Source organism: Semicossyphus pulcher, unplaced genomic scaffold (assembly GCF_022749685.1).
Source record: "Semicossyphus pulcher isolate SPU_LCO1_2020_fin unplaced genomic scaffold, fSemPul1.0.p SCAF_28, whole genome shotgun sequence".
NCBI classification, from domain to species: Eukaryota; Metazoa; Chordata; class Actinopteri; order Labriformes; family Labridae; genus Semicossyphus; species Semicossyphus pulcher.
Window position 1 is genome coordinate 5,579,413 of NW_027211702.1, and position 22,758 is coordinate 5,602,170.

A 22,758-nucleotide genomic window follows, 5' to 3' on the forward strand; every position below is an offset into this window, starting at 1 on the left:
AATAACAGCACAATAAAGACATCATAAAACATGCCTAAGCTTTATTATCTTTATTTAACACATGCTGATTCTGATTATTTTATGTTGACTGACCTGTTTGAAGATCTTGTTGGCGAGGAAGGAGCCCCCCTTGTCGGCCCCGGCCTGGCTCTTCTGCAGCGTCTCTGGAGACACCAGCTGGGGGTTCGGTCTCTGGGCTTCCTCTGTCAGCAGCTGGATGATGACCGCCTCCACGTCGAAGAACAGCACATGCATGTCAGGGTCCGTCAGGTTGGTCTTCATCGCCTGGACAACCAGGGCGTTATGGGAGTATTTTGGAAGGTTACCCTGGAAGAGAAGGAGAGAAAACAGCGATTCATTTGTCATCTGTCTGGCTTTCACATTTTATCTGTTTACTGGTAATTCAACAGCAAGCACTGGAAATGTCACTCAAAATCCAACTCATTATGGTCAGACATGTCATCTGCACTTGTTCTAAATCTGGATATTTAGGGCTGAGGCCAATCTTTTTCAGTAACAGAACAAAAATTGTACCATGTGCAACATAAATGAGCTGAAGGTAACCAATTAGGGAAAAAAAGTCAAACTCAAAGCAACAGAGTTAAAACAACATTTTCCATAATGCAGCAGGATAGAAAATGTTTTCCACTTATTCTAACTCTTGATTTTCCTGGCTGACGGTCGCTTTCCTTTTCAGACTGTTTGCTTCATCTGAGCGTCGAGTTTGTTTCTTCTTCTTTGGATTTTCACTTCTTGTTGAAGTTGTATCTGTAGTCATCCATCTTTTCTTTGTTTGTTCAGCCATAGTAGATTACTGTTTACTCGCAACACTTGCAGAGAGCGGAAAAGCAGCCGCTTAGCTCCGCCTACCCTCTCTGGCAGACCAACCACTGCTGGCTGATGGAAAACGCGTCAGTAACTGGGCGCTGATTGTGATTTTTTCCATGAAAGTCACACCAGAAACCCAGTCCATAAGAATCCTATATACTGTGGGCCATAGGCTCAATCATCATCGTGTTACCTCATTTGGAGATGATTGAAAGTTCATTTAACTCAGACACAAACCTATAAATTGTTGAACCAGAGAAAAACATATTCTGTAGTCAATTTCTTTCGGAGCGTTTTTTTGTAATATTAAAACAAAGTCATGAAGCGCGATACATGAGTGCATATTACCTGTAACTCACAGCTTATTTGTCTACTGTAATACTTGTGTGTACAACATGTCCCTCCTGAATCCAAAATAAATCCAAAAACCTTTGCCGTTTTTTTGACACCACTAATCTGAGGGGAGCTGATAGCTGCTTCTGATTGCATTGAAGGGGGCTCCATCCAAAAGGTAGATCTCTGCATGCTGGGTGAGAAAGCACGGCTTGTTTAGTTATCTTGCTCATTGCGATAAATTCAGACTTTTGCGACGTGTTGCAATAATGATAACCTTGTGATTTATTGCGAAGGCTTGTGGCTAAAAATAGCCAATTATTTATAATATATAATAATATCACCAAATAACAACACAGCAGTACTTGATCTAGAACGAAGCAATATGAGTAGATGATATCTGTACAACCTTTATCTACAGCTTTACTGCTATATGGTGAAAAGAGGGTAAAAAAACACTACAAGTGACACTTTCACATGAAACAGAGCCATCTGAACCTTTGTTTACATGAAATACTATTGATTAGTGGAGCTCTAATAACCACATTTAAGAGATCTTTACTGAGAACTAAGGCACTTTGTATAATGATTATTTAAATCAGTCATCCCTTCCAGCAAAAACAATCACACACACACCATTAGCTTTAATTGCCACCAATACAAACACTGTGCTCGATTTTAATTGTATTAGCAGAGACACCTGCGTGCAGCTGTATGCAGAGCAGTGCTGTTTGTTTACATGTTAATGACCTAATGACTGCAATTACTGTGACTGTGATCTTGTTAGAGTGAGGAGGAGGAAGAGGAGGAAGGAGGGAAGGGAGGGTGATTAAGGGAAGAATAAACGAGGAAAAACTGGATTTGAATCTGAACTTCATGAAGGTTTTTTATTTGCTTTTCTAAACTCGTGTCGCTGTTTGCTTCTGATTGAGGAGTGATGTGATTTGTTAGCCTTAAGCCAGGTAGACACCGTTTGAATTCTGACAAATAATAACCTTAAATTTGTCCGATTTCTTGCAGGAATGTGTGCATTATTTGCATCTGTTTAATCACCTGTTGTCTTGTTGGTCAGCCTTGTCACCTGTAGACTTGAATATTAGCATATTCATATTTATACGGCTGTCCTGGTCTGCTTCCATCTTCCAACAGCGAAATTCTGCTCCCTGAATTTAGTCCTACTAACTGTCCCTAAAGCCTATACAGAACTGGGGCAAAGGGCGCTAAAGGTCACTGCTCCTTTTTCTTGGAATCGCCTGAATTTGAATGTTCTTATTCTGTCATTTGTTCTTTGTTGTTCTTTTATATAAATCATTACATTTCACATTTTAGGTCTGAAGCTGTGTGAAAAGAGATGTTTCATCTCAGTAAGTCTTCACTCTTAGTAAAATGTATTTTTCATTGCAAGTAAACTCCCGCACAACTCGCAGAAAATACATTGCTTGCAACCTTTCACTGCTCGACCGTCATCAGGCAAGTCAACCGTTTGTGAACAAGGGCTGCCCATCTTAAGTAGGGAGTAGCTGCATGCTCGAGCCAATCAACATGTTTGATCTCAATAAGTAAACTAATAATTAAATTAATAAATCACCAACATCAGCCTCAGGAGAAGGTCCAGCACCAAAATGTTGCAAGCAAATAAATGTGTTTTCTGCAAGTTGGACAGTTTTTTTTCCTCTCCTACGCACCTGTCCTATGAAACAGCAAAGTCTTTCTCCACTTTAAAATGTAATTTTAATAACTTTTACCCTTACATAATGAAACACTTTTCCATCAGTGATTGAGTGTCCCTCACATGGTTGATATTTGGTAAATATTTCTATGACCAAAAGTTAGTTAATATTGATCTTAAACAGTGAAAAGTAGCAAATGCTCACATTGGAGAAGCTTGAAGCAGAGAATATTTTTACTCTAGTTTGACTGATAACTTTGATTAATAAGTCAATCAATCAATTAATTATGCTCTCACTATAAACCAGCTGCTTTAAAGACCCCCTCGAGGTAAAATCCAGTGTTTAACCTTGTAAACACTCCATGTGGTGTTCTTCATGTGCTACAAGACGTATCAGGGACATCAGCATCATCTCCATGGCTGGGCCTGTCTGCTTTTAAACTGCAGTGTACCAAGGACAGGCTGAACAACACGTTTTCAGATTGGCAGGTTTGAGACGTCACAAACCCAAGGAGCCAATCCTGTTGATGGACGGGGTGACGCTATGCATATCATTATCTGTAACCTATGGCAACCACTTCGGCGATGTGCGAGCCAGCTGCAACCGCCATCGTAATGTTTGCAAACTCACTACTGACTGCTAACGCTAACGTCACTCCTGCTAATTACTACATTTCAAGCTAGCTAAGTTTCAACAAGTGGCCGCTAAACGATGGCAGAGACGAGGTTTGTTTTCCGGAGCTGGTCTTTAACATTACAGGGCCTGACGAGAGTAAACAAAGAATATATGAATTTGAGAGAAATTTCTTTTTAGACTTTTCTTGGTATTCAAAAAATGTATTATGTCTCTGTGTTGCTTTTTCTAGTTTTTAACCTTTCACGCCATTAAAGCTCATTGAATTGAACTGGATGTGGCTGAGTGAGAGAGACAGAGAGAGACAAATAATTAGCCAGGGAGCCTCCTGACTGACCGAGAGACACAATACACCTGCAGCTGGGACACACACACACACACACACACACACACACACACACACACACACATAAAACCCTCAGGGAGGACTCTCCTGTCAGAGCTGTCTCTATGTCGCTGCTGTTGCTTTGCCACCTGCAAAGAGAGTTAATATATTTTCCAATCTCATTTGATTCCCACTCACATATTCTCCAAATATGCTGCTCACAGAACACTGAATCTGCACACTGACACTCTCTACAAGGGAAAGCTGGCTGACATGATACCCGAGAACACTGTGAAGTTGACTGTGTGCACGCAGCAGACATAGCTTCTGTTTCTGGAATTGTCTTGAATCTGAACCTGCAAAAACACGACATGTGTGCGTCAACCTCATGTTTAAGTGTTTGCCGTCTCAGATTGGTGTGTGTGTGTGTGTGTGTGTGTGTGTGTGTGTGTGTTTGAGCCAGCCTGCCTGTGTGTGCAGTTTTGGTGGATGAACACTGCCATCTAAAGGCAACCAGCCACATTACACACACACACGAATAAGCACATACATGTTGTTGGAGGGTTTTGTGATTGGCCTCATATATAAATGCAACCATACAGTTGATTTGTTCTGAAGTCAATTTGAATTTTCTAAAAGTTGGAACAGTTAATCTTGACACTTCCTCAGTGAGCAAGGTAGCAAATAGAAATGCAGACACACACACACACACACGCACAGTGTCCTACAGCTCCTGGGCAGGAGGTCCAAAGGTCAACGTCCTGCAGGGCCCTTCTGGCAAACACAACTGGAGTCCAACACACACACACACACACACACATAGAGACGTCAGACGCACAAACACTGAATACGAACACAAAGAAAACTCTTCATACCTTCTATGAAACGTTTATTTCTACACACCTGTTTAAGTAAAGCTGGAGTGCATGAGCGTAACACATTAATGAACGTCTGCTACATTCAAGCACTTCTTAAATATGTCACAATATGCTAATTAAACTGATCACTGCCATGTAAATATCTTTGTATTTCACAGGACACTGGAGTTTCTGTGTCTGTTACAAACGTCTGTTACACTATCTAAAGAATTGTATCATATTTTGCTTTATTTTATTATCGTATTTATTTCCCTCCTCGTTTTCAATTTATTTAAGTTTTAAAGGTGAAATGATCTGCTTTCTTTTTTTTTTTGCATTACTTTTTTTGGGTTACGCACGATACGAGATACGTGATAGGATACGATACGCGATATGTGGCCCAAGACAACGATAATATCCCAATACTGCGATTCTGCAATAATTGATATATCCCAGCGACCATGTTTCTGTTGAAAAGTCGTTCAAAACTGGTTAAAAAGTTGTTTCCCCGACTATTCGAAGACATTGATTAAACGTTTATGTTTAGACCAGATTTGACCTGCTTCTGCCACAAGATTCATCACACATTCACACATATTAACGGCAATTGTGAGTGAGCCGTGCATCACAGTCAATGAAAAAATTATTAAATACACGGGTGGAGTCGGATTCGATCGATCTGTTGCGCCACCTTCTTCATCTTCTGAAGCACGTCAGTCCGTCAGGTATTAATGAAGAACGTCGATAAAGACAATGAAGAATGTGTTTCCGACACGTTGATGTCGTAACCGGATTTTAGCCGGTTAAAAAATGGTTGATATGAAGTCTTAAACGTTCAGACCTGATTTCATCCTGTTTCGACCAAATTTCATCGTTGAATTCCCTGTTGGCGCTCACTGGGATTGCAAGACAATCATAATGATACATCACGATATCTGATGACCTTCTTCTTTGGCCAATTCATTTCCATGCCATAGGCGCCACCGCGAAGGGTCATGAAGTAGTTAGACAAAATCGCCGGGAAATCTGTTAAGAGTGCCGAATATTTGTAAATTAAAATATGGATATTTGGTGCCATTTGTATTGCCCGAGTCAGGACAACGACACATTGATGTATGGATATTTTGTCCCACCCCTAGTAGAAAATGTGCAACAGAAAAAGCTCATTATGTCTAGGGTTTGTCTTGTTTTTTAATAAATCTATTGTTTCTTTGAAATTAAAGAGAAAAAAATGCCAATCACAAGATTTTTTTTCCTAAACTACTCTTCCGATTTGTCTTGTTTAGTCCGAGCAATAACAACTGAAACTTTCGATACATTTGAGGGAGTGAAACCGTAAGATGTCCGACATTTCTAGTTGATTAAATTATGATGTATTTGCTGTTAAAAAACAAATCTTTTCAGCTCCGGTATGTTATTGTTTTTGTTCACAGATGTGCAGGTTCAGCAAACCTGCCAGAGGACAAACACAAAGTCACACATCGGAAATCTGAACAACAACAAACATCAGCTGTAAACACACACACAGATAAAGGCTCGGAGCTGGCTGGGTGTGATGTCAGGGTTGATAGTCTGACATTTCACAGTCATTATCTGTCATTACACACACCAGGGGAGCACACACTCACACACGCCTGGGATAGTGGATGGTTTTGACCCATAATTTGAGTAGATATGAGAGAGAAAAGACACCAGGTTGGGAGATAGGAAAGAGAGCAAGAGTGATGTATTTCTGATAGAACGGGGAGAAAAGATTGCAGCTGTTGTGTGTTGGCCTTTTCCGAAAAGAGCTGTGATTAAGGGCAGTTATGGCAGGAAAGCCCCGGGAGACACCTACAATAAAACCGACATACACAGAGGAGACAAAGAAACAACACAAAGGTTATCGGCTGGAGGGGAGAAAAGGAGAAAACAGAGGAGAAGACGAGGTGGAAGGCCGAGCTAAAAGATTCAAAGTGAAAGTGTAAAAGTCAAACTGTACCAGCAGCTGAACTAAACGCTGTTCAGACACTAAATAATTCAGAGCGTTTGTTTTCTGTGCTAGGAGGCCCAGGTGGGTGGGGTTAACGCCGTCAGGGCAGATCAGATCATCTGAGTGTGACAGGTGAACCTCTGATCCTGTGAGGGGTCGACATGGACAAGCTGCTCCGTATAAAAACTGTAGGTTTAACAGTAATCTGGAGTGTGGTGATCTGTTACAACTGTAAAAATGAAATATGTATTCTTGTATTTGTGTGACTGCTTTCACACACAGGATGCTTTATGCTTGAAATGCATTGTAAATGCTATGAAAGCACTTCACTAGACTCATCTGTTAACAGAACAGACTGCTGACATGTTTCTGAGATGCATGAGATGATAATGAACATTAATGTTTCTCTGACGGTTGCACAAGCAGGAAAGAGGAGCACAGTGGAAAGGAACCAAACGCAGACAACAGAGGCTGAGCTCGTGCAATTTAGAGACTTTGTACGAAGGCTATTAATGAAAGTCTTACGATACATGAGGCAGGCACGGGTCATATCAAGGGAAGACAATCCAAACAGGCAAACAGCTACAGCAAAGAGCAGGCAAAAATTAAAAGTCTAAGGAATGACAATTGACACACATAAGCTGCTTTCCCACTGGTCAAAAAACCTGCTAACACCCGGGTTTGGTGCTTAATGGGAAAGGTTAAAATAAGCATTCAGACCCGGGTCACATGACCCTGCAGTAGACCCGGGTAATTATCTCCTCAGCTCCGATCGGCATTGATGGGAACACAAAACCCTTGTTGACATGCTAATCTCCGCCCCCTTTCTGGTGCGATGCTATGCTCCATCTCAGCTACAAATTCCGCCCGTCTCCGTTCAAGCAGCGCTCGAACATCGTTCCAAATTTGATAAACAGACTGAATGAGTAACAGATACAATAAAGACCTAACCACCGTAACATCTTCACTGGTTACTAACCCTGTCTCTGGCACGTTTGTAACGTCAGACAGAGACGCAGCAGAAAAGAGACAGACAGGAGGATACTTTACTGGCAATGAGAAATTAGACAACCGGCATCCATAAGCGGGTCTTCCCGGGCCTGAAAAACATGCGTCAACACGCTAAAATTAGATGGAAAAGGGGTTTAATATGGTATGAGGTTTTGGCTGCCACTGATCTAAAGATCTCTAAATCTGCAGTCACACCAGATTTGAGCAAACTGGACAGGTAGTTCACGTTGCATACAAATTGTAAGCGTTGGCTACTCCATCATGTCAAATGTCTGAGTATGATGTTGAAGTAGCAGCCCGGTAGTTTAACCTAGACTTTAAAATAAGCTACATGAAGAAGCCAAAATACGTCTAAAAAAAGCCTTGTCACTCCAAATTTGCCAGTTTGTGGCGGCTTCGTTGAACAGAACTGCTCTGCTGCTTTTGCCTAGCTGAAGCCGTCCAACCCATTAGAACAACTTGCAAGTAATTAACCTTTTTTTCAGTGAGGCGGCGTCCCTGGGCTGTTTTTATCCGCTTCTGCATGGAGAATTCACACTCTGCAGGTTCGACGCGCCCCGGGAATCATGCTGGCAATCTTTGCCAGCTTTGCCCGGCCGGGGTAGATTTTCAATCCCGGAAGACAGGCTGTGTGGAATTTCATGATACATGATACAAGCGAGAAGCTGGTAGATACCGGCTAACGTAAACCCTGGCCGGGAGCTAAGTCACACATTTGGTTGCACCAATGTGTCGTGGCATGTTGAAAATTCCCCTTTGAAAATGAAGGAGAGATTCTGGACTACTTTATCTTGAGATGTCAGACTGAAGCTCTGGCTGAATTCATTCATATCTGTTAGTTTCATTCGATGCAGTCTGAATCTGTTTTTACAACAAACTTGGAAGGCCATTTTTAAAAGTACTTAATAAGAGGAAGGTAGAACAGAGTTATGGACCATGAGTGCACTCTGCATCAGTGACTCACACCTCTTTAAAGTTTGCTGGAGCTCTCCTTAAAGCCACTAAAGCTTCTCTGGAAAGTCGAGCTCAAAGGAAAGAAACACTGCTCTTCTTTTTCTAACATTTTGACATTTAAGATAGTTCATCCTTCCCTCGGAGACCCCAGTGGTTCTCTCTCTCCCACACACACACACACACACACACACACACACACACACACACACACACACACAGACACACAGACACACAGACACACACACACAGGCTGTAGTGATGACCTTTGGTTCGTCTCCAGCAGAGTTTTAATTGGTCTGCAACTTCAGCCAACTATCTGACCGAGATGACCACTCTGTGTGTGCGTGTGTGTGTGTGTGTGTGTGTGTGTGTGTGTGTGTGTGTGTTTTATGAAAAGCGTGTCTTTTTTGATGAATGACAAAGAGCCAAAGGAAAGAGAGGCTTCAGAAAAACAAACTCAATATTGGACGAAGTAGTTAAAAGAAGAGACAAAAAGTGCCTTTCAGTGTTAGCCCTCGTGGCTTAAAACTGAAGTCATGACCCAGACAAAGCCTCCCTCCTGCTGTTGTGTGACTCTTTGGTTTGTGTGTACCTTGTCAGCGTTGTCTGCAGCCAGCAGGTTGGTGGCGAGCGTCTGCAGTTTGTGCTGAGCCATGTTCTTCAGCGCTGCCAGGCTGCGGCGAGTCATCGCCTGCTTCAGGTTCACGGCCGAGTGGCTCAGAGAGTCCACAGTGGCCGGAGCCAGCTCGTCACAGGCGTTCAGGATCTCCACAGCGGTTATTCCCATCACACAGCGGTCCAAGGCTCCTGGAAGCACAAACCATTATTACTGAAAAGGGATCAACAAAGAGAAATCTAAACAACTACTATATAGGGTATTTCTCGAGATACTCTTGGTCCAGAATGATACAGCGTCATGATTTTGGTGACCTTTTTCTCTGGCGCCACCAATGACTGCATATAAAGATGGTGACGTCTTTTAGAGCGAGAGACTGTGTGGTAGAGATCGGCAGCTGGAGCTGCATTAACGATGTCTCACCCCTTCTGCTAACTAAAACACACATTTCTCTTACCGAGAAACAGCAGAGACCCCGCACGTCATCGTGTTTAACAGCAGAACAGCTTCTTGTGTCGGTCTGAAGCAGATATTCACGCTTATGGAAAGTTCAATGACTGTATTGTTAGTGTTAGTTACGTCTCCTCTCGCCGTTCCTCCTCTACTCTGCTACTCGGGAACAGAACGCTGCAGGAGCCCCATTTGTCAGCAGAGCTGTCAATCATGAGGCCACACAGCCTTTTTATAGCATCAAATAACTAATTAAAAGTAAACTGCAGCCAGTCAGCAGGGGGCGACAGAGAGGGTTTGGACTCACTTTCAGGGAGCTGTCAGGTCTCTCATCTTTTGATACAGTCTACGTCTATGGTCTCAATCTCTAGTTTCAGGTCTTCTTCAACACAGCGTGATGTTCATTTAGTAAATTATGATCTTGTTTGGAGGTAAATAGACAATAAAGCAGGAAGATAATGACAGATTGTACTACAACCACTTATGGTGACTTCTGGCACCTAAGGAACAAGATCACGACCTCCAAAACACCTAATTCAAGGCTTCAAAAATGTGTGACTTTGCATTGGGTACATCAAATTCTTCTAGTCGGTCTCTGGTGTTATCTCAGCCTCCGTCTGTCCGTCCGTGTTTCTATCAATCTTTCTTTTCTCGTCCTTGCACTCTCCCTCCATTTATTTCAATCTTCCAATCTGTCTCTCACCATCTCCCTCTCGCCTCAGTGCTCAGTATCATCATCTATTGTCTCTGAATATGATTCAGGTCACAGATAAAGACTTCTCCATCTCTGACTGCAACAATCCTCAACCTTTACAGAGAGAAAAAAGGTTTAGAGAGACATCATTAGCTGCAGACAGAGCTGACATCAGTATCGGCTCAGGTATTGAGTGAGAGGAGAAGTGGTACCTGTGCGTGTGTGTGTGTGTGCGCGCAAGTCTGTGTGTGTGTGATGAAGGGCCTGTGAGCCATGGCCCTATTACATGTCCAACGCCTGAGTACACACACACCTTCCTTAATTTCACACTTAGCTACCCTGCAATCTCCCAGCACTACAGCTCATTCAGGTCCCCAGCACACACACACACACACACACACACACACACACACAGACACACACAGACACACACAGACACACACACACACACACACACACACACACACACACACACAGACACACACACACACACCTTGTATTTTCTGGTGGCTAGTCATCATTCAAGCTAATGCTAGCCTTGTGCTGTGCAGCACACGTTTTAATGCAGATTGTGTTGCCATTGTAACGACTAAAAAGAGGACAAAGTGAGTGCAGAGGGCTCACGGAGCGCTTGGTTAGCGTAGCTTAGCATAAAGATAAGCTGTAGGGGGAACAGCTGGCTTTGCAAACCAGTCAAAAGTGGAGCCAAACCCTCTCTATCGCCCCCTGCTGACTGGCTGCCATATAGGTCATAAAGCCCGCCGTTTCTGTCATTATAGTTAGTTCTTATCATGCTGATTTATGTCCAAGTGTTCATTTTTCTGACAAGTTTAATTTTAGTTAGTTATTTGATGCTATAAAAAGGGGGCGTGGCCTCATGATTGACAGCTCTGTTGACAAATGGGGCTCCTGCAGCGTTCTGTTCCCGAGTAGCAGAGTAGAGGAGGAACGGCGAGAGGAGACGTAACTAACACTTTCCATAAGCGTGAATATCTGCTTCAGACCGACACAAGAAGCTGTTCTGCTGCCGACTGAGCCCACCTGAGGGCTCCAACACGCCAAGGACACAAGGTAAAGGTGTGTTTTGGGGAGAGGAAGGGGCGGGACATCAATACTGAGGCTCCACCAGCACAGACTCTGGCTGGTCAAGATGGCAGTGCTTGCCTCGGAGGTATTTTGCCTTCTCTTTATAACAACGAGAGGAGGTCCAAGTAGAGGTTTGTTCTAAATCTTAAGATACCTACAGGCAGGTCTGTTAAAATAGTCAAGGCAGAAAACATTATGCCTTCTACCATGGCTGCAGACATAGAAAAACACCAATAAAACCTCAAACAATCGCTAATAAACAAGTTGTACCAGTCTGTTAAAGGATATCTTTTCAAGTACACTCCTTGATACTTTAAAGTCATACCAGTGTTTTAGCATTCAACCAAATTCAAACAGGAGCTTCAGACAAGGACCTGCTCACTTCCTGGTCTCTCGCTCCTCACCTGTATCCATCTGCCAGACGTAGACGGAGCCGTCAGAGCATCCCACCACCAGGTAGTCGTCTGCTGGACGCCACTTGATGACCTGGATGGGGAAGAGGTGTCGCGACGCCAGCATGATGCACTTCCTCTCCCGAAGACTGAGCAGGCCGACGGAGTGGTCGCTCGCCACCGAGCAGACGCAGTGCTGCACCCGAGTCTGCAGAGGAAACACAGCAGCTCCTTACTCAATCTGCATCCTTTAATATGTTGTTTAAGGTTTAGCTTTAAAGACTTTAAATGCTCCTTTTTGGCGCTGTGGACATACTCATGTATACCATCATTTTAGCCATAATAAGCAGATTTACAGTAGAAAATGTGGGGATACCAGAGCCTGCATGTTTAAACAGTTCAACTCCATCTTCTCTGATGTGGCATCAAAGCCATCCAGTGTTTATATTAGTAGTTACAACACTATTTACAGCAGTAGAAACAGCTGTTACATCGCTCTCTTTAAAGCCACCAGACTCAATTCACAAAGTAGAAATGTTACCTCAGACACGAGAGTTACTTCGATCTGTAAGTTTGTTTGTGTTATTGTGTGTTACGCTAATGGTGCTTTTCAACAGCAGGAACTTTCCCCAGGAACTAGGAACCTTTTCAGGAACTCTGTGCGTTTGGACAGCAGGAACCAGGGTCTAAATTTAGTTCCGGGGTAACTGATTTACCCCTTGTAAAGTCACTGCTCAAGGAGTAGTACTTTCCAAAGGTCCAGGAACTTTCAGGGCGGGGCCTGCAGTGCTGATCGTTTCTGATTGGTCGAGTAATCGCAGCGTTTTATTTCACCCGCCATGTTTAAAAGACTGCAGCAAGGTCACTGTTATGATTGTGCTTTGAGATAGAGTCAGAAGAAAGCCTACGAAGGATGGAAGGTTTAGAGTGTAAAGTAGTTATAGTGCAGTTACTTTTGTTGCTTCTTCATACGTCATTGGCCTGATTTGCATAATCTTCCCGGTACTTTAGGCTGCTGTGGAAACGTAGACAACAATGAGCCAAGAGAAGTTCCTGGAACTAAAAGTTCCTAGTACTTTGGTCAAAAAGTACCTTTTGAAGACAGCGATGTAACAGCTGTATCTGGTTGCAAAAAAAACTTGCCTTTCAAAATGTTTCCAGAAGGATCCTTTCCTAATGTAGACTTAGACTGGAAGCACTTGCCAGCAAGGATTATGTTACAATTACAGCCCTTTTTGTGGCTAAAGAAATTAACGTAAGCTATTCCAAAACTTTTTGGACCTGGGTTACTCATTTAGACCCCAAACATTTGTATAAAGAAATAAATAAATAAAGGGTCAAAAATACTGGAATTCCCTTTAAGGATTCATTGATTTTCAAAAGTGAACACATGCTAAACTTCTATCGTCTTAATAAAAGTATGTTTTGTGAGGCGGTGGCAGCCTCTGACATTTGATTCTGTGGTAACAACAGTTCTGATCATTTGATCTTAATGTCAGTTTAACAATAAGATGTTTTCATTTGGTTTCGCAGGCAACAGGTTGTGTGTCAATGCATTCTACATTTGACCACAACAATGCAATGCCTTTAAAGTTATTTTCATAGTAACAACAATGACATCACCCCTTTAACATTTTCACCTAATGTCAGCAAATAACAACGTTTTCCTTTTAATTAGCTTCATCACAACAACTGAGACACACAGAACACAAACAACTCAAGACTGAAAGAAGACATCGGAGGAGAAGTAAAAAGGAAAAAACACACATTTAGCGAAATGTCAGAGGACTTACGCTGCAGTTTTCAGGCGGGACAATGAGCTGCGTGATTTCTCCTCCGTGGACACAGAAGATGTGCTTCATCTCTCCGGTGAAAATGTCCCAGACGATGACGGAGAAGTCGACTCCTCCGGACACCAGGGAGCGCTGGTCGTAGCGTGGGGAGATCTGGTACGGATACAGGACGCATGTCACCTTGTTCCTGTGGCCACGCAGGGTGCGATGTGGCGGCCAGCCTGCAGGACAGACGGACAAAAACACTCAGAATAAAGGAAAACATAAGATACTGGGGATGGAGGATCCTCTTGTGGGACAGACTTTTACTAATTTAGATCTTTAACTGAAGTATGTCCCTCCCTCCCTCACCTCTCCTGAGCATGTGCTCCCCCTGCAGCAGCTGGACGATGGCAGTCTGAGTAGCAGGAACCAGGATGATGCTGCCGTCTTCTCTCCCGCACACAAGGCGACCCTGAGAGGGGATGTACACGCTGGCCGTCACCTGAGCAAAACAAAACACAGACAAATGGTCGTCATACAATTAGCTCAAGCAAAAAGTCTTCTTGACTTGCGAGTAGAGTGGAGTCAGAGGTAGCATACAAAACTATGCAATGCACACATACGCTGTCTAAGAGGATATTTAGTTTCGTTGAAACTCAACACTAATCTGAACAATCTTTCGCAAGACAATAGAGCCTGAAGTTCTCCACTGACTAAGTGCAAAAACATTTAATTTGAATGAGTGAAAAAAAATGTTTGTATTAAATTGTCTGGGTTCAGACCTTGACGGGTTCTTCTTTTCCAGGCAGGACACTGAGCTGGTCGATGATTCCTGCAGACACGGGGGTCAACTTATCGAAAGCCTCCTGGAGACTGATGGTGGACGACACCTGCAGCTCTGCACAGAGACACAGAGAGAAAGAGACACGGTCAAAACCAAAACAGATAATATTAAATTTGGTGACCAGCCTGAATTAAGTGTTACAGAAGCTGAGAAATAGAGCACAGAAGCTGACCACAGACAAAATGTCATATTTAATGAGTGTGACTATGATCGAGGTTTTTACACTGCCAGTTCAAGGCGGGATTATTACGCCTTTGTCTTTTATGTAAAACGCACAGAGGGGGAATGGTTGGGTGAAGTCGTCCCAACACTGAGCCGCCATCAGAGGTAGTAACAGAGACCAAACTGTGTCCGGGTAAACTGCAGAGGCGGCAGGGCAGAACAGCGGCGTGTGTGTGTATGTGAAGCACGTGCGGTTTACACACTTCTGTGGCTTTACGTTGCGTGCTTGGTCCAATGTAAAATGGCAATGGTGACGTGAATCCTAATACTTAATATATGACTGAAAAAGACGTTTGTCAATAAAGTTGAATAAAAAGAAATTAAAGTTTTAAGTTTCAAATAAGGGTGCGTTTCTTTTGCTCATTAACATTTATTTTTCCAACAGCACCATGACACATGTTGGCCACTAGATGTCACTAGGCCGCTGCGTTTCCTTCTCTACCTACTTCACTGTTTCTGTTTGTTTACATTTACATGTTCACATTGTGTAAAACCAGCTTTCAATTAATTTGAGAGAGGAAACGAAGATTAACCTGAACTGTGTTTTTGTATTTCAACAAGACCGAAATCTTCACTAGGGAAATAAATATGTCACGTCAGCTCTCACCTGCAGGGGCTGACTCCAGCTGCCGAGGTGAGGCGTCTGGGATGCTCCACATGGACAGTCTGCCCGCTGAGTCTCCCTGAATCAGCAGTTTATGAAAGGGCTCCCGACGGCCAAAGAAGAACCGAGTCACAGGAGGACAGATCAGGAGCTGGAGGACAGCGGGGAAAAAAACACATGTCAGCATCTGAATACCTGAAGCGCTAAATCTCCCAAATTACACCTGAAAGAGTTGTGTTTTTGAGAATTTAGTCTAAAATGTTTACCCTTACAGACTCCCCATAGTTGGACTATTCAATAGCCATGTTACTTATAAGTCAGAGGGCCACATGAAGATGAAATGGTTGGTTTTGCCTTCTGGTTGCCTTCATACAAACCACAAAACACAGCAAACGGCAGGAGAACAAAACCACACATATCTGTTTCACTTCGACTCCCCCTCTACAGGGTGACAAATTAAAATCACATGATAAGAAGTACTGACTAATTCTAACATGCTGTTTGGGTTTTTCTGTGACTTTCATTCAGCTTATAGAAACTGTGATACATGAAGTGTAGCAGGGAGGTTAAAAACCCAAACTGTTGCGCTGTCTCTTTGCTCGGTGTCAGCAGCACTGTGAGGTGTAACATCTGTCCACTGAGGGAAATCATGGACAAAATCAAGAGCCATAGACAAGGACAGTTGTGTCAAATCTATCACTCTGGATATGTGAGAGTCTGAGGAGTATAAACAGGATGCAGGAAACACAACAGGGCTGAAATGTGAAAGTAGAAGAACCACATCAAATGTCAGTTTTGTTAAGGGCTGATTGTTTCGTTAACAGAAATGCTGATATCTGAGGACAACTGCAATCGTCAGCTTAACTCTACAGCTAGCCTCAATAGGTGATCTGCCAACGTGAGTGCAGGTGTTGGTGCACATTTAAAAGTGTTACATGTTGCCGTTAATTGACTTTAAACAAAAAAGTAAAGATGAACATACTGTCACTTTTTAAATGGCGTATTTCCAAAACATCCCAGTTTGTAAAATACAGTGGAAAAACCAAAACATTATCATAAGGTGGTTAAAGTTCAGTGTACGGGAATTCCAGGTTACAGGTTAAACTGGAACTACACCAAACGTCGCCACTTACCACAGTACAAATATCTTCATCACTCATCGCCATTTAACCTACTTGGCTGTTCTGCTTCAGGGTGGATTTTCCTCCTCATATATTTGCGAAGGGCCAAACTAACAGGCCACTATCTAGCAAAGGGCAAAATTATTTGTCTGTCTTCTATCAGAACACATCCAAAAATTTGACCAAACATTGTCTTTAACTAAATCTTAAACATGGCGTCTCTATAAATAATGTACATTCCAGGATCTGGTGGCAGGTGGAGGATTGTGATGATCCATCACAGTGATAAATGATGGACTGGATGAAAGTTAGTGAACTTGTGGGTAAGAAGGATGCACATCATCACATCAACTACTAAATTTCAAGAGGCAGAGAAGCGTGGGATGGCTGAGGTGTCCGGTGTGAACCATAATCGGTGAGTTCAGCTCAGCTGAACTCTGTGGACGATCACAGAGAGGATGCAAAGTGCCACCAAATGTTGTTTTAAACACAAAATATATCTACCACACACACACCCAACCACATCTTTATGTAACCATTTCCATTCCTTCTTCTGTATCAGACACTGTATTTAAACTGTGTATATAAACACAAATGTGAAAAAATCATTTTTGGACTCCTTTTATAAAGTCAACTCCTTCAAGTCCATAATCTAATAAAGTATGCATCATTAGCAGTTATTATTTGGGTTTCAAGTTTAGCGAACAACGTAGTAACTGACGCGCCAGTGAAGATAAGCAATCAAATATAATCCAAGACGTCACAATATTTCTATCACTTCCTGTTGTGTATCATTAATTTGTTATGAACTCAGGGACTTTGCATGCATCTTCATCAGTATGAAGACAGATGAGGAGGGTGATGGTGCTTTTGGAAGAGGAGTTTTGTTTTAGTGGGAAGAGAGCATGAGGTAAAGTGGACCAGACAGAGATCAGTCTCTCAGTCAGGCAGGAAGGAAACTCAAGAGAGGAGCAAACAAAACAGGCAGTTCACCTTCAATGTCATCGACTCAGTGGCTCAAACTTCTACACCAACACACTAAAATGCTCACATTATGACTTCACAGACACTTGTGCAGACCAGTAGTTACGTCTCTTGGATAAAGAATCTGATTTTAAAGACTCAACCAGACATAATATTTTTTTTTTTTCCTGCTAATTATGGCGTTCCCCAAGGGTCCAGTCTTGGCCCAGTTATGTTTCCATTATACTTGCAAAACATGCAAGTATCATCTAGTGTCTATATTGATATCTAGATGAGGGTAATGATGAGGCAGGAGATTCACTGGTCGATCACAGTGTATGTCGGCAAGTACTTTAAGAACACCTCATAAGATTTGCAATTGTGGAAACTTTTACTAGTTTTACATGCATTTTAGCCAATTGAGAAATAATTATCAAGTAAGTGTTGGTTTTAAGTTCATATTAATCAGCTAATTATAGCTGATTATATCAGTAATGTAACTATTTTTGTTATACGTGCTTTAGGTTTGAGTGTAAAGATGAGCCTGATGGGAAATCTGGTAACTTGTGACTGTTTTCTTATTTATTTGTCCACTTAAAGTTTTTTTTAAAGTAAAAGAGAGTCACAATAAAACGCAAAAAATTTACTTTACATTCTTATGATTATTTATCTGATTAATAGAAATAGAATCCACTAAATTGGTAAGTGCAAAAATCCAAAGGTCAGTTAGGTAAATTAAAAAGTCCTTTGAGCTCTCATATGCTGCTGTCAATATTTAGACTCTCCAGGTGCTCTTTCATTAAAATAAAAACATGTTTCTGAATGCACGTTTCATGAGGTTTAGAAAGGACACAAATGACATGACGTCAGACTGACCTCTCCTCCCTGTTTGTCACCACGGTGCTCGGTGAAAGTGAGCCACTGAGCAGATATCTGTTTTTTCACTGCTGTTCTCACAGTTTGCTCCTCTCATCTCTGGTGCTTAGTTTCTGGCTGAGCTGCAAAGTCACAACTTCTAAAAACACAAGTCGACTGTAGCTTCTTCAACTATCTGAATCTGAAACCAACCTCTCTTAAAAAGGACTATACCACTGTATTTGCCCATTTGTATCTGTAAAATTGGCTTTAACTTAATTTCTCAGAGTTTTAAATTTAGAGCAGACATATAAAATACACCACAGAAAAAATTTAGCTTGTTCGTATCTTATTAATCTTTATTTTTTGCAGTTAGAAAAATGATTTGATGATGACAATTAAATAAAGTTGCCTATTAGCACAATCAAAATGCAGCGGTTATAATTGTATATATATTGCAATACTTTAATTAATTACAATACTGTAAGCAAGGTTGTATTTTTAATCTAATTTTAGGAAAGCTTGTGGTTTAGACACTGTGTGCATAAAATGTTCATCATTTGACAACTTGCAGACACAACAACCAATCAAAAAGTATCCTTAATACAACATGTATGTCTGCTTATTGTTTTTGTTCTGTTCTTAATTTTACAAATGTCCCATCATTAAAGGACAAGTTCAAACACTGTACATTTGGCAGTAAAATGAAGAATTAATTATTTTTAGCTAATGGGCTAATACAGAGACAAACAGTGGTATGGTCCTTTTAAAATATTAAAATAGTGCCAAATATTTACCATCTTGAACACCCACAGGTAAACATTTGGGTTTATAATGGCAGAAAAATTAAATTAAAAAAACAATAATAATATTTAACTCATATTGGTTTGAGGGCAGTGACTCTATCCATTTTTATCTTTTGCAGCTCAGCCAAGAAGCAGAACCATCTTCTTCCTGCCTTTGTTTTTTTTCTTCAGTGTTCATATTTTTGGGGCTTACTGGCGCCTCTATAGGCCGGTGGTGGTATAGCAGCTCTGGGGTGTAGAGCTCCAAGTCGCACCCGCTGGCAGGGAGGCACATCACCTCAAACACTGCCTCCTCCTCCTCACCTCCTTCTCCTTCCTTCTGAGAGAAGTGAGGAGTTCAAAGGAGGGAGGGGGCAGAGGACAACAGAAGGAACAACAAAAATAACAAAAGGCACAGACAACAAATAAATGCATACAAGACAATAAACCATAAATACACACCGAGGGGCCGAAATAAAACATAACTACACAAAACACACAGAACACTAAGGGTCAGGCTCGTACACAGAGATTAGGCCAGACCATACTCCAGCTATTTAAAGACTCACAGGGTTCTAATGATTTTATTATTCTTAGTTAATAGTTGTATAAATGTTTACTGTGTTGAGTTCATTGTTTTCATTAAATGCTTTTTAAATATGGCCACCACTCAGATAATATCCAATGGATTAAAAGAAAGTGAATAAACGGTTCTATAATGAGTGCTGTTGTTTTGACTACCCAGCAAATTACAATCTAACTATAATTGTGTTGCACACAAAAAGTTCCAGCGGTGTCTCCAAACCACGTCGAAATACATTTGGATAAGGGAACAGTTCCGCCGCAGCTCCGTAACAAAGCTCCGCCGTTATGCTGCCTTTGCTATTTTACATCTGATAATGCAAGTGTCAAAACGTGCCTGAGGTGTAAACAAACGCGTGCTTCAAATACACACACACGGCGCTCCGCCCTGCCGGCTGCGCTGTTTACACTAACACTGTAACAACATCCGATGCCGGCTCAAAGGCTGAGCGACTTCTACATAGAAGGCAGAACGTAACAGAGGCGCAATAATCCCGTTTTTTGAGAAGAAAATTTTGCAAGATGTTGGAACCTTTCTTTGATTTTATAAAAGAACTGAACTTCCCAGATTTCCCTGAATGATTGTTCATGTATTTTAGCAACATTTATATTGTGGTAGGAGAGGCAGCAAATTGGCCAACAACTATTACTTGACTTTATGTTTTTGTATTTTATATTATTATCATTATACAAATATTTCATATCATTATGAATTCATTTTAAGTCTTGTTCTTGGTACTGATTTTGGTTTGTAGCTTTTGTCCCAGTCCTGTCTGTTCTGTATTTCTATTCCCTTATTGCTTCTATTTTGCCGCCTCATTGCACCTCTGCATTTCTAATATTGTACTGATCACAAGTAACTGTACGGCTGACGGTTGTTTGTTCACTAAACAAGGCTAGTCAAGTAAGCCGGGCTCACTGGGACAGATAGAAACAGTATGTTGGTAATGTTTAGCCAAGTGAAGTCAAGTGCTCTTTGTGGACAGGTACCTCAAAGAGCTGAATCATTAGTAAAGGCCACTGTCCTGGAGGGAACATTTGGTCAAGTTCACTGCACCTGTATAGTCTAAAGTTAGTAGGTAAACCCAAAGACATCCTTATCAAGAAATGTCTTACACATCTATAACTGTGCATTTCAGTGTTCAATAACAGTTTTTCTGTGCAGTTTTTATTTGTTCCACGTCTGTTAAAAAAATGTTTTAAATAGAGCTGTATATAATTTATAAATTTGCACGTACATGTTAGTAGCTGAGCTTACAATATTTTTGCTGAATATTGTAATGTGGTTTACATAGTTCTCTTTTTTATATGAGAAGAAAAATCTGGTCGGGGTAAATTCAAATCAAATGCTCAGGAAAACACTTAAAGTGAAAACTGGACGGGGTGGAGGAGGGAGGACTGACCTGTTTGTCTGAGAAGCCGGCGATGCTGTAGATCAGAGGAGGGATGGAGCCTTCTTTGGTTTTCCCAACATCACTACGGAAATGTTCACTTGCAGGGGAACAGCTGAGGAATACACACACACAGTCATGTATTTAGGATATTTTACACACAGTCAGAAAAACTCAGCTCCTAAGACTTCAGTTGAGCATGACAAAACCAACAGATGATACAGAGCGGGGCTGTGTGAGGAGGAGCAGCAGATTTACCTGGCGGGCAGCTTGTAGATGAAACTGCAGCCGTCTTCGGTCCAGATGATGACTTTATCAGCAGCGATGAACTCTCCTCCTGTCCAGGCCTGGTCGTTCTCACTGGGCACCGAGCAGAGCAGCGAGTAGTCGCCGGCATCAAACACCTGACGAGGAATAAACATATTAATTATGTCAGCTCTGTCCGGGATAGAGGTGCTAGTGGTTATGCAGGTTCTTACCCTCCAGTACTTTGAACAGACGACGAGCAGGCTGCTCTGAGTGAAGGTACAGAAGGAAACGCTCTGGCAGCCCTGACAGTAGATGGGTTTGGACTCTTCTTCAAACACAGGGTCCAGGTCCTGAACGAACACACACACACACAGAACAAGTTAGAGCCTGAGCTGATACACGTGTCAGTGTCTGGGATTTATAAACACAACATAACATTTTATTTTTTGTATTAATACTCAAATGTTCCCTGATTTTTTCAAAAACTCTTAAAACCTGCACTAAAATAACATAACATATGTTAACAACAATAACATAACACAAACCAGCCATTGCATCGACTGTTATGGCCTGAGTTTACATGTTTCCATCAGTATGTACAATTCTAATACATGACTGATGTATCTGTTTGCTGGTGTACCTGCATCTTGCTGACCTCAGCTGTGATGATCCAGACCTTCAAGATCCCCGTCACTGACACGGCCACCACTGTGTCCTCTGAACAGAGACAGAGAGTCAGTGGTTAATCATGCAAATCTATGCTTGTTTACATGATAGCATTATGTTAGCATTGATCTAAAAGTAAAGCTAGAAAGCATTGTTGACGTCTCTATTAGGAGCACCTCATGATTATTGGATCACTATTTGGTTTCATTGACCTTTGCTCCATTTACAGAAGAGAATCTTAATCTGAGAAAGATGCTTCAATAAAACATTTCGCTTTCCTTTTCAGACTGTTTGCTTCATCTGAGCGTCGAGTTTGTTTCTTTTTCTTTGGATTTTTCGCTTCTTGTTGAAGTTGTATCTGTAGTCATCCATCTTTTCTTTGTTTGTTCAGCCATAGTAGATTACTGTTTACTCGCAACACTTGCAGAGAGCGGAAAAGCAGCCGCTAAGCTCCGCCTACCCTCTCTGGCAGACCAACCACTGCTGGGTGATAAAAAACGCGTCACTAACTGGGCGCCGCTTGCGATTTTTTTTTGCAAATGTCACCACAGACACCCAGTCATGAACATTTTTGAGATTATTACTTTAAATACAACAAACTATTCGAGGATTATTTGCAACAAATAATCAGAAGAATTGCTGTTTAGGGGGTCCTTAAAAGAATAGTTATGGTACTAGAATAACTTTGAGCAAGTACCAAAAGGCGAAGGAGATGACACATGATGAGTCTGCAACTTCATAATCAAATTTAGGAGGACGCATTATAAAAGTCTGACTGAAGATAGGATCTGGATAACAAGAGGAACAGCTGAAAAACAGCACATAAATGGGCTGCAAAGGGTTAAAAAATCCTACACGTCAAACCACCTGACCTGCATGT

The 22,758-nt window shown here is 41.8% G+C and overlaps 1 protein-coding gene across 1 annotated transcript in view; it reads right to left on the bottom strand.

The window, feature by feature from the left end:
* LOC138605065 (WD repeat-containing protein 7) overlaps positions 1-22,758 on the bottom strand; it is a 112,054-nt gene that overhangs the window by 86,552 nt on the left and 2,744 nt on the right. Inside the window, exons 6-16 of the mRNA XM_069677143.1 lie at positions 21,853-21,929; positions 21,443-21,562; positions 21,222-21,367; positions 20,976-21,078; positions 15,270-15,417; positions 14,379-14,494; positions 13,966-14,098; positions 13,615-13,835; positions 11,834-12,029; positions 9,176-9,390; positions 94-327 (exon numbers count right to left, since the gene is read on the bottom strand). Coding sequence (XP_069533244.1) covers positions 94-327; positions 9,176-9,390; positions 11,834-12,029; positions 13,615-13,835; positions 13,966-14,098; positions 14,379-14,494; positions 15,270-15,417; positions 20,976-21,078; positions 21,222-21,367; positions 21,443-21,562; positions 21,853-21,929 — 1,709 coding nt within the window. The remainder of the gene's footprint in view (positions 1-93; positions 328-9,175; positions 9,391-11,833; positions 12,030-13,614; positions 13,836-13,965; positions 14,099-14,378; positions 14,495-15,269; positions 15,418-20,975; positions 21,079-21,221; positions 21,368-21,442; positions 21,563-21,852; positions 21,930-22,758) is intronic.